At 38.7% G+C, this 12,179-nt stretch overlaps 1 protein-coding gene across 3 annotated transcripts in view; it reads right to left on the reverse strand.

Moving 5' to 3' along the window:
• COL14A1 (collagen type XIV alpha 1 chain) overlaps positions 1 to 12,179 on the reverse strand; it is a 217,839-nt gene that overhangs the window by 60,826 nt on the left and 144,834 nt on the right. For all 3 annotated transcript variants that reach the window (XM_047727418.1, XM_047727417.1, XM_047727419.1), the window contains exons 35-36: positions 7,464 to 7,541; positions 4,245 to 4,331 (exon numbers count right to left, since the gene is read on the reverse strand). In XM_047727418.1, the coding sequence (XP_047583374.1) occupies positions 4,245 to 4,331; positions 7,464 to 7,541 (165 nt within the window). The remainder of the gene's footprint in view (positions 1 to 4,244; positions 4,332 to 7,463; positions 7,542 to 12,179) is intronic.

Raw genomic sequence — 12,179 nt, forward strand, 5'->3', positions numbered from 1 at the left:
ATTGCAAAACCAGACTGAAAACAACACCTAGCCATATACTATTTAAACAGAACACATCTCAAACATAAAGACAACAGAAAGGCTGAAAACTAAAAGGATGAAGAAGAGGGGCATTTTAAGGAGGGCACGTGATGTGATGAGCTCTGGGTGTTACGTGCAACTGATGAATTACTGAGCTCTACATCTGAAACTAATGATGTACTCTTTGTTGGATAATTGAATTCAAATAAAAATATATGTACCTGTACCAGGAAAATAATCCAAAAGAGAATGTTGATATGGCAAGTCACTAGCAAGATGAAGGTTTTCAATTTTTTGTACCCTGTAACACAATCTCTGGATATACAACGTAGAATTACAAACCAAATTGGACAGATTGAAATTGAGGTAGAAGATTTTTAACATCTGTCTCAGCAATTGAAAGATAAAGAATTAATGCAGATAAAGAAAATTCTAACAACACAATTTACAGTTTGATTTACTGGATATTTATGTTTAGAATTCTAAACTCCATAATTAGAAAATACATACTCTTCTAAAGCATACATGGAACAGCTGTAACACTTGGCAAAAGGTCACAAAGCAAATGTCAAAGAATCAATAAATGTCCAAAAATTGGTACCCTAGACTATCTTCCATAAAAAAGTACAATAATGTTAATACAAGAAAAAAAATTAAAATTGGACATACTATCGGAAACTTAAAAAGACACTTCTAAGTGAACCATGGCTAAAAAGAGGGAAAACATAAAAAATGATAGCTCACAGAAATATTAAATTTAACTACACCAGCCTTAAAATTTCTAGACAATAAAAACTCCTATAAACAACAAGCAAGCCACAGGCCAGGAAATGACATTTGTAAATCGTATCATTAATAAAGGATTCGTGTCCAGAATATATAAAAACACTTAGAAACTAAAATAAAAAAATCTCTGTACCACAAAATCCCAGAAAAGTTTATAAACAGGTATTTATATAGAAAGGAATCCAAATGACTCAGAGGCAAATGAAAAATTGCTCCATCCTACTAGCACGAAGGGAAAGTCTTATTTAAAATAATCACAGGGGCGCCTGGGTGGCTCAGTCAGTTGACTCTTGATTTCAGCTGGGGTCATGATTTCTGGGTCTTGAAATCAAGCCCCAAGTTGGGTCCTGTGCTGGGCATGGAGTCTGCTTAAGATTCTCTCTTTCTCCCTCTGCCCCTCCCCACTCATTCTCTCTCTCTCTCTTTTTCTCTCAAGAAAAATAAATGAATGAATAAAATGAAAAAACAACCCCAGGGTTTTATACCCATCAGATAAGTAAAAGCTCTTAAATCTGGTGGGACCACTGTGCTGGTGAGATGCAGAGAAACCAGACCCTTTTCTAGAGTCTGTGGGAGAGGATACTTGGACAACTATCTAGAAAGGCAATTAGTGGTTTCTTCATGAGGCTGAAGATATACCCTCCTTATCTTTCAACAAATCTGATCCTCAGTGTAACCATAAGAGCACTCAACTCATGTTTACAGAGACATAAAAGGATGTCCACTATAATAATAGTGTAATAGGGAAATTCTCCACAGTCATGGGTCAATAATCTCTAGTTTATGTAATGGAATAATGTGCATTACCTTTGATAAAGTTCAAAGACATACCGTTATTTTTTTAAAAAGATATATTTATTTATTTGAGAGAGAGAGCACATGAACGCAGAAGAGACCACACAGGGCTCAATCTCATAACTCTGAGGTCATGAGATGAGCTGAAACCAAGAGTCAGATGCTTAATCGACTGTGCCACCCAGGTGCCCCTCAAAGACATACTTTTGGGTTAAAAAAAAATATCAAGCTATACACAGTTGAAAGCAAATCTGTGTTTCCAATTCCAAGATTAAACTAAAGGCAAATCCTTACATTTGACTGATGTTTCATAATTCACAGAGCACTTATATGTATATTATCTTATGTATTCCTCAGAAAGAGAGGTGTATGTTCGTTTACATATGTAGAGAAATGGAGGTTTGCAGCAGTTCAGATACTTGTCTAGTCTTAAGAGTTAAATTTAATGCTTTTACCATGACTCCACATTGGCTTCTTTGGGATAAAGAGTCTTCTGTTTAAAAAAAAAAAAAAATGGAGTTGGGTTCTACGTCTGCACTTGAAAGAATGTTCTACATGCCAAAGGCAAAGGAGAGGCTGCTGGGATATATTTCAGACACAGTCAGCAGGTTCTCTTCCTTTTTGTTCAGTTCAGGAAATGTGGTACAATTCTGATTGGGGGGGCCAACTTGGAGTGAACCTTCATGCTGCCTGTGTGGTCTACTGCACGCATGTGGGCGGGCCCACCTGCCTCTCGCAGCCAGTGTGCAAGGACTGATGGGACATCAGAATATTCCTCCTGCAAGGTCTGGATTTCTTTATTTGCTTATACTTCTTCTCCCTGTTTTCTCTTTCTGCCTTGGTCCATTTGCCCTTTCCTAACCATATATCACTATATCACTATATCATCTTAAGGAAACACCCATACCCCCAGGTTAGCAGGTCAGATCGAAAATGTCACTTAAACACATTAAATGGAAAGATCCATCATGGTAAATTCAAAGAGCCAGGTAGTGCAATTATATACATTTTATATTTTACAAATATTTTCTTTCTCTCTCTCCCTCCCTCCCTCCTTCCTTCCTCCTCCTTCTTTCTACAGCCCACAGGGCCGATCTCCCTCTCTCCCCATTTTTGCAGGAAGTTTCCATCAGCAGTGGAGAACTTCATGTTCAGATAGGGTATTTTTTCCTAGTGAATTCAAAATCCTTCCTCATGTATCAATTTTAACACATAATGGGCAAAGGGAGGGTACGCAAATCTTACAGGTGCAAGTAGAGGGCCAACATTTGAAACATTCACACTGAACATAGACCACAGGAGTTTAAAGGGAAGATTTTGAAATATATAACAATTTGAAAGACAGTATAATATAGAGGTCAAATACATGGGGTCACAGAGATCTGGATTTAAAGAGAAGCTGTGTTCTTTAGACAAGTTTCTTTTTCTTTTTCTTTCTCTTTTTTTTTTTTTAAGATTTTATTTATTTATTTGACAGAGAGATGGAGACAACCAGAGAGCAAAAGTGTGTGCGTGGGTTGGGGGGGCACAGATGGAGAGGGAGAAACAGGCTCCCTGCTGAGCAAGGGGACTGATGTGGGGCTTGGATCCCAGGACCCTGGGATCATGACCTGAGCCAAAGGCAGACACTTAACCACTGAGCCACGCAGATGCCCCACTTTATTTATTTTTTATTTTTTTAAAATTTCTTTTCAGCGTAACAGTATTCATTGTTTTTGCACCACACCCAGTGCTCCATGCAATCCGTGCCCTCCTTAATACCCACCACCTGGCTCCCCCAACCTCCCACCCCCCGGCCCCTTCAAAACCTTCAGGTTGTTTTTCAGAGTCCATAGTCTCTCATGGTTCACCTCCCCTTCCAATTTCCCTCAACTCCCTTCTCTCCATCTCCTCATGTCCTCCATGTTATTTGTTATGCTCCACAAATAAGTGGAACCATATGATAATTGACTCTCTCTGCTTGACTTATTTCACTCAGCATAATCTCTTCTAGTCCCGTCCATGTTGCTACAAAAGTTGGGTATTCATCCTTTCTGATGGAGGCACAATACTCCATAGTGTATATGGACCACATCTTCCTTATCCATTCGTCTGTTGAAGGGCATCTTGGTTCTTTCCACAGTTTGGCGACCGTGGACATTGCTGCTATAAACATTGGGGTACAGATGGCCCTTCTTTTCACTACATCTGTATCTTTGGGGTAAATACCCAGTAGTGCAATTACAGGGTCATAGGGAAGCTCTATTTTTAATTTCTTGATGAATCTCCACACTGTTCTCCAAAGTGGCTGCACCAACTTACATTCCCACCAACAGTGTAAGAGGGTTCCCCTTTCTCCACATCCCCTCCAACACAAGTTGTTTCCTGTCTTGCTAATTTTGCCCATTCTAACTGGTGTAAGGTGGTATCTCAATGTGGTTTTAATTTGAATCTCCCTGATGGGGAGATTCAAATTATGTGTCTGATAGCCATTTGTATCAGACACCCCACTTTAGGCAAGTATCTTAACATCTCTGTGCTTCGGTTTGCTCATAGGACCAAGTACGTGTTTAGCACAGGGGCAAGCACATATTAGACACACAACAAGTGATAGCTATAAATATTATTAAAGATCATTTAAGTCTGAACGAGGCAAGACTTACTGGTGGGCCTGCTGGTCCCAGAGTCCCTGTATTGACTTCAGAACAGGAGCAGGAATGTGGTAGCTCTGGGCAGGTCTCCTCATCCCTCTGAAGAGAGAAAAGAAAAATAGCACAACTATTATTTATTTATTTGACAGAGAGATGGAGACAGCCAGAGAGCAAAAGTGTATGTGTGTGTCGGGGGGGGGGGGCAAATGGCTATACAAATGGCTTTATGGGCTCAAAGAAAACACTTCGATTTAGAACACTAAAAAAACAAAAACAAAAACAAAAACAAACAAACAAACACCCCCAAGATACCACTCAAGTGAACATCAGTGTGGAAAGACAAAGAATATTCTTGCCCGCAAAATATTTTCCTTAAAGAAAAATGAATGAATGTCTGGTGAGTCATTGATAATCATCATTACCAAAGTATGTTGATAAAATTAGTTCGGGGATGGAGGTGAAGAAAGGAAGGCAGAAGCGGGTGTAAAAGAGATTCTGATGACAATTTTATTCAGTTTGAGAAGGAGTACTCTGTGAACTAAAGTCTTGAAAACCGTCTTACTTCTATTTCAAAGGATTAAAAAAAAACAAGTTGGAATAGTCAACTGCATCTGAAACACATAAAACAAAATAAAAACAGTGGTTCAACCCATCGTCAAGTCCCTGCAGCAACTTCTCTTATGACTCACGTTCTGTGGTTGAACGTAAGGAAACACCACGGTAGCCACCTAAAGCTGTGGGATAAGAGCTCATTTTCCTTCTTTTGCCCAATTTTGCAGCCACATGACATTACAAGATAGATAATGAACATCAGGCTGGACATCTCTGGGTATGTTACTGGGGTATGAAGACAGAGCGCCTGCCAACGGTGATCACACAATTTGTGACCAGTCCATTCGAAGCTCTGGCCAAAAAGGAGTCTGCGCCAGGACAAGAAACTGCAGAAGATCATAGGGTCCACTGGTCCTGTTGGACAGGGGGAAAACAAGCTTCACTTCTTAAGACTCTGGGGGAGAAGTAAAGCTGAACTGAATAGAGGATGGTTCATAATTAAAGGATCAAGTGGAAAATAATCTCCATTTCTGAAATGTTCACAACATGAACCAGAAAATGTTGAGCAGGGGGCCCAGGTATCCTGTATATACTTTTCTGTGAATGTTGGACAATAGTCAAAGCTTTCAGCTCATTTTAGGAACGCCCCTGCTAACACATCTGGCCTGATATCTGGATAGCTAGAGTAGAATACAAATTTAAGTATCCTCAAAGAGCCTCTGAATAAGGCTGATACCAGGTTTCCTGTGACCAGAGGCTCCGTAATGGTTTTGCCATGGCTGCCCACTGTATCTCCATCCATGTTTTCCTACCATGGAACGGGCATATCTTCAGTGATAGAAATAACAGGAAAAGCCCTTATCAGGCCTGGGTCCTTCCCAGGAAAAGTGGGGATCGCATTTTGCTCAACACAGCGTGAGCTTCTGAATGTTTTTGCTTCCAAATTCCAATCCATCTGTGCTTAAGCATAACATCCCAGAGTTCCTCTGATTTAATGCTTCATCAGAGTTTACTTGGAAAGTAATTTTGATGAAGAAAGAGTAAGTTACGGTTCACTCTTTTATCTTTTTTTCTGGAGCATGAGACATCAATTTATTATTACTAATTTAAGCAAAATAAGTATTAAAACCTTATATTATGTAAGTTGTAAAGTGATATCTATATGATTTTATATTACATATATATTTATTTGAATGAATGAAATATAATTATTTCTTTCTTTTTTTTTTTTTTAACAACATGGGTTTGAACTGCACTGGTCTACTTACATGTGGGCTTTTTTTTTTTCCCAATAAATGCAGTACAGTACTATGAATGTATTTTCTCTTCCTTATGATTTTCTTAATAAATCTTCTTTTCTTTAGCCTTTAGTGTAAGAATATAGTATATAATGCATATGATATGCAAAATAGGTGTTAATCAACTGTTATGTTATCAGTAAGGCTTCCGGTCAATGGTAGGTAAGTTTTGGGGAGGCAAAAGTCACACACAGATTTTTGACTGAGTGGGAGCGGGGCCGGTGCCCCTAACTCCAACATTGTTTGAGGGTGAACTGTATTTCCTTCTCAAACAGAGTGACCATGAATTGAATGCCTACAATAGATGGTGTGATCTGGTGTAAGGTTAACAAGGCCAGTCTCTTGGACTTTATTGAACTGCTCCATGCCCATTCTCCAAGTTTACTTATTAAGACATGGCTACTCTCCAACCATAACAGTGTCATCCATTCAGCCACTGTCCCTAAGAATGTTAAGATATGAATCTGTTTTTATATATACAGGTAAACCCCACGAATTATACTTGGTATTAAAAATGATAAAAAGTTTGGTTTTCTAGTTACATCATATAGGTTATACAGATTATGACTATGATTTCAGAACTGTGTGCCAAGATGCCCTGGGGCACCTCAGCAAACTTACGGGGGCACCATGAACATTTTACAACCTCAAGAGAAAGAGCAATATTGGGCACCCACTGTACTTCATGTGAGCAACTAGCTCAAGGTCGCTCATAATCTTAACATTAGATATTGAAATATTTTCTTGATGGTGTCATATACTTACAAATCTGGGGTTCTGGCAGTTTCTATGATAGAAAGCAAGTACCATGGAAAAAAGTCAATGTGGAAAAAGAAGAGAGGTGGCGATGTCAATCAGATTCCAAGGTATGAAAAATTGGGTACTCCAGATAGACCCATCCTCATCCCATTAGTGAGTAGTTGTGGTTATATAAGAATAAAATAACAATACCGCTTTCTTCTTTCCATTCATGTCTCTTATTTTTTCATATGGCTACTGAGTTCTTAGAGCATAACCACTTAAGATTTTTGGACCTGATGGATTCATATATGTAATTGCTCAGCATTTCTTTTGGTTTGGGGGTAGCATGGAAAAAAATTATTGCAACACCACAGTTTTCCTGAATCAGGAAGTTTGAGAACCTCTGGACCCTGTGTAGATGGCACCCCCTGGAGGTGTGCAGCTCCCTCCATGCGTGCCAGTATGCCCTGCTGACGTCAGATGTGCCTCTTTCTTAACCTCTTCTGATTTTCATTATCATCACAATGAGTTAGCTCGTTATGAGTTTTATGAAATAGCATTCAATTTTCAGAGAAAATTACATAAAACTTTAAAACATCTCAATGAAGAACAGACCTACTAATAAAAGGAGAATTCTTACCAGGCCTGGAAGTTCACAGCATTTGTCTCTATCGGCCCATGATGGGGAACAGATAATATCAAACATCTGTAACTGGAACTGTAATTTAAAACAAAATTGTCATTCAATAAAAAATAGACACATTCCATCTATAATTATGATTTCATATCCTGTATCACATAATACAACACTCATACATTTGTAACATAACTTTACAGTACATAAAGGCATCCCAGCAATATCAAATTATTTTTGTTCCTCAGACACACAGCGATTCAACATTTTGTCTATAGTTACTCTAAAGCTAGTCCATCCAGCCTCCAACTTCCCCTCTCATCCCTGCCTAAAGGAGCTTCGCTCCTCTGTTGAAACTTGCCCTGTTCTGCTCTCATGGTCATGACCAGTGCCTCTGCTACCCCACAACACTCCATGTATCTCTTCTCTGGCACGTCTGCCACCATACAGTGTGATTATTTATATTAGCTCCTCCTTAGACTGGGAGCTTTTCAAGGGACAGAGAACCCTTCTTCATCTTTGTGTCCCCATCTTATATGGGAGGTAGTAGGGATTCATGAAGTCTTGTCAAACTCATTCTGACTTCAATCGCTTAAGCACACATTGAACAAATTTTTCTTTAGTGTATAGTGCAAGCCAGATACTACATCAAACTTTAGAACATGACAATGAACGAAAACAAAATCCTGCCCTCAGAGATCTTACTGGGAACAAGAGCTACCTCATGAGTGCTGTTTACAACATTTTAAGTATTGTGACAAATTCACAAATAGTACTGTCAGACTCTGTGCTGAGTGTATTTTTTTTTAAGATTTTATTTATTTGACAGAGATCACAAGTAGGCAGAGAGGCAGGCAGAGAGAGAGGAGGAAGCAGGATCCCTGCTGAGCAGAGAGCCCAATGTGGGGCTTGATCCCAGGACCCTGGGATCATGACCTAAGCCGAAGGCAGAGGCTTTAACCCACTGAGCCATTCAGGCGTCCCTGTATTTTTAGTTAAGCCATTCATTGATCATGCCATCAATATTAGTCTTGTTCTACTCACGTATGTTGGCAAAACTCAACGTACATTTTAAAATACACAGAAACATCATTGCAATATTATTAAGGGCTAACATTAGCTTCATGACCCAGCCATTTCTGACATTATAGTTCTTCTGATATGATTTTCAAGTATTATGCATGTCACCAATTACAGAGCTGGGAGAAGGATGAATTTTTTTCATTTTGAATCTACCACCTTTCTTCAGTGGGTAGTTTCTAGCAAGTGCTAGAAACTCTCCGGGTACCTTATTTTCCCCCAAGAAATACAACTCATCCCTGTCAGGGGTCCCGCAGATGAAAATGAAAATGCCCAAGTAGAAAGTACTGCAAAATAGTTACTCACAATGCAGGCAGTATCACAGAATAGCCTGCTCTAAATGACAGCAAGGGGAATAAAATCAGGCTTTCTCTCGCAATACGTAAGAACTGTGCTTTGTTGCAAATCTCCTTTCCCAAGTGAGTTTTGCAAGATTGATAAAGTAAAAGTAAAGTAAAGTAAAGTAAAAGCTTAAGTAAAGCTTAAGTTTTGAAAGCAGATCCATGAATCAAGGGATTTTTTTTGGTGGGCTTTTTTTTTTAGACAACTATTGGTGTTTGAAGAAATATGTGCATGGCTCACTGCTCTTTTTTCTCCAGATTAAAGAAAAACTCCCAAAGGGTAGGATATCAGAGTCTGTGGAGAGCAAACGTACAACAAAATTACGATCATTAAAAAATTCAGTTTTTAAGGTTTTTGGACCAAGAAAAAAAATAGGTTTTTCAAATTAAAATAGTTTTAAGGAACACTGATGTTTATGATCAATAGCAACAAAAGTATTTCAAGGACCATAGGGGTTAGGAGGCTATGGAGCTAGAATGTCTGTGTATAAGCCTCGGATCCTCCACTCACAAGCTAAGTCATTTTGAACAAATTATGTAATGTGCTCAGGTCCTAGTTTTCTGCATCTGTAAAAGTAGTATAATAATAGTAGCTAGCTCTTTAATAATAGCTATTTATGAGTGTAATAATAGGAGTTATAACAGTAAAATGAGTCAATGTATGAAGATGTGTATAACAATGCCTAGAATATAGTTATTATAAATAGGTATTATTATTTAAAGATTTTATTTATTTATTTATTTATTTATTTATTTATTTATTTGAGAGAAAGAGAGAGAGAGCAGGGGGAGGAGCAAAGGGAGAGGGACAAGCGGACTCCCTGCTGAGCGTGAAGCCCAACACAGGGCTCAATCTCACAATCTGAGATCACAACCTGAACCACATCTAGAGTTGGATGCTTAACCAACTGAGCCCCCCAGGCGCCCCTAAATATTATTTTAATGGAGCAGGTATAGCTCTTCCATTATTGCATTCCTTAAGGTGCAGAAGAATATAATACAAAGGCCAGAAGAGTCTAATCTAAATCAAAGCCATGTGTGCTGAGGGCAGAAATAGAACAGTAGTTTGTTTCCACAATGATCCTATCTGTTTAATACTTTGAGAAAAATCTAAGCAAATAAAGACAACAATTGCAGTGGGCATTTGCTGGAAAACTACTATGTGCCAGGCACTATCTTAAGGCCTTTACCTGTATCATGTCATCTTTAGATCACCACTATGGGGCATTTTAACTAATGCCAACCCCATTCCGCAGATCAGGACCTGGGAAGGAATTGCCTAAGAAAAGTAAGCCCATGTTGAAAGTGGAGTTCTGGTTTGAATTTGAACAACACATTTCATTTTCTTTCTTTCTCTCTCTCTCTCTCTCTCTCTCTTTTTTTTTAAACACATTTCATTTTCTTGTGGTTCATTTTGTAGTGAAAGGATCTTTGGTCTAATGTTCAAAATGTGGATACCCCAGCCTAACAAACTTTACAATGCCATTTGTCTCAGAGCATTTATTAAATGGGGCCCATTATGACTGTATTGGATAAATTCAGTTCAATCTAAGTCATTCATCCATTAAGAAATTCCCCATTTCTGAATAGAGCCCTCAGTGTAAAAGTATTTTATTGAATGGAAAGATGTACGTAAAGGAAAGGACTTCCATTAGCCCCAGTAAGGATCAGGCATTCTTGAAAAACATTCGAATAAACATTCACCACCTAATCACCTATAACCCTATGATGTCTACATACACACCTTTGGCTAAAATTCTGCCCCATTGAACAGAAGTTTGGGACCTTTAGGAGTTCATTTTACTTATTCAAGGGGGTAGAATAGCCCACTAAGTGCTGAATGAAGCCAATACTACCATTTGAGGAATGCTTGTGGGCTGTCTTTTCTTTTTCAAGTTTGATGAAGTCAGCAGTCTTTTGTGTCTGTGTGTGTGAGTACAACAAATTTATTCATAATTGTTTTGCATTCGTAATAGCTTGGATTCCTCAGCCTTTATTTTGGGACTTCTTTCCAAGGCACATTTCTGAGGATTGATTAAAAAAAAAAAACCCTGACTTTTATTCCAAAAGCAATGACATACATATTTGTAGGGCTATTATGTAGGAAACGGTACAGACATTTCAAAAGATTTTATATTTGAGTGCCTGAAAATGCAAGATGATGTGTTTCAAAATAAACAAGAGTCATCCCCTTTTACTTCTTTTAATTTCTTTCCTTCTAACTTTATAAAAAAAAAAAGCAGAGTCGCACAGCGGAAGCGTGCTGGGCCCATAACTTTATAAAAAAAAATAGATGTGTGAAAAAGAGGGCAAGAGAAAAGGGGATGCGTAAGCCCTCACTTTCACCTTTTCTAATGCCTTCCAAGGGAATGCTTAGCCAATTACAAAGGCTCGTTTTTCATTATTGGACATTTTGGTCTGGGTGTAACACAAAAGGCAAGTCATGTGAGGTCACATGTGAGCACGAAAATAAGATTAAAATATTTCTCATCAGTCGAGTCACTGTGATCTGTGAATGGGGATAAAAATGTAGCCTGGGGATGCCTGAGTGGCTCAGTTGGTTGGACGACTGCCTTCGGCTCAGGTCATGATCCTGGAGTCCTGGGATCGAGTCCCGCATCGGGCTCCCAGCTCCACGGGGAGTCTGCTTCTCTCTCTGACCTTCTCCTCGCTCATGCTCTCTCTCACTGTCTCTCTCTCAAATAAATAAATAAAATCTTAAAAAAAAAATGTAGCCTGATTCAACTTTCCCCTCATTAGCACATTTTACCCTCTGATTTTTCTCCAGCATAGCATAACTAAGCTTGTACTTTGAGGTCAAGCTATACCAAAAATTATACAAATATTTAGAGAGATTTACATGGTGCAGGAACACTGGAGAGAGAGCATGGAGGATCTGACCACCTTCTGCTTTAGTTTGGTGTTTAATTTTTACTAACTAAATCTCAAAGCTAAGGTTTATCAAGCACCTACCCCTTCCCAGCTAGTGAACATGGTGTTTTTATTTGATCTCAATCAGTTTATTGAATTTAAGGGAAACCAAAATGGCACTAATTCAATGAGGAGATGAAAATTAACAGCTGTTGTACCCATTGGTACAACAATGGTACCCAATGGTACCCATTGGTAGTCATTAAAATGTTTCCGTGTAGCCATACTTTGTGGGGACCATTTTGATTGCTTTTACTTTCAAGGTCAGAACTGAAATTATGGTGAATCTCTGAGCATGTCAGTGAACAGACAGGGCATAGGCACAGACCAAACTCCCTTCTCTGCTTTAAGTTCCTTAATGATCAGCCTG

Source organism: Lutra lutra, chromosome 4 (genome assembly GCF_902655055.1).
Source record: "Lutra lutra chromosome 4, mLutLut1.2, whole genome shotgun sequence".
Taxonomy (NCBI): Eukaryota; Metazoa; Chordata; class Mammalia; order Carnivora; family Mustelidae; genus Lutra; species Lutra lutra.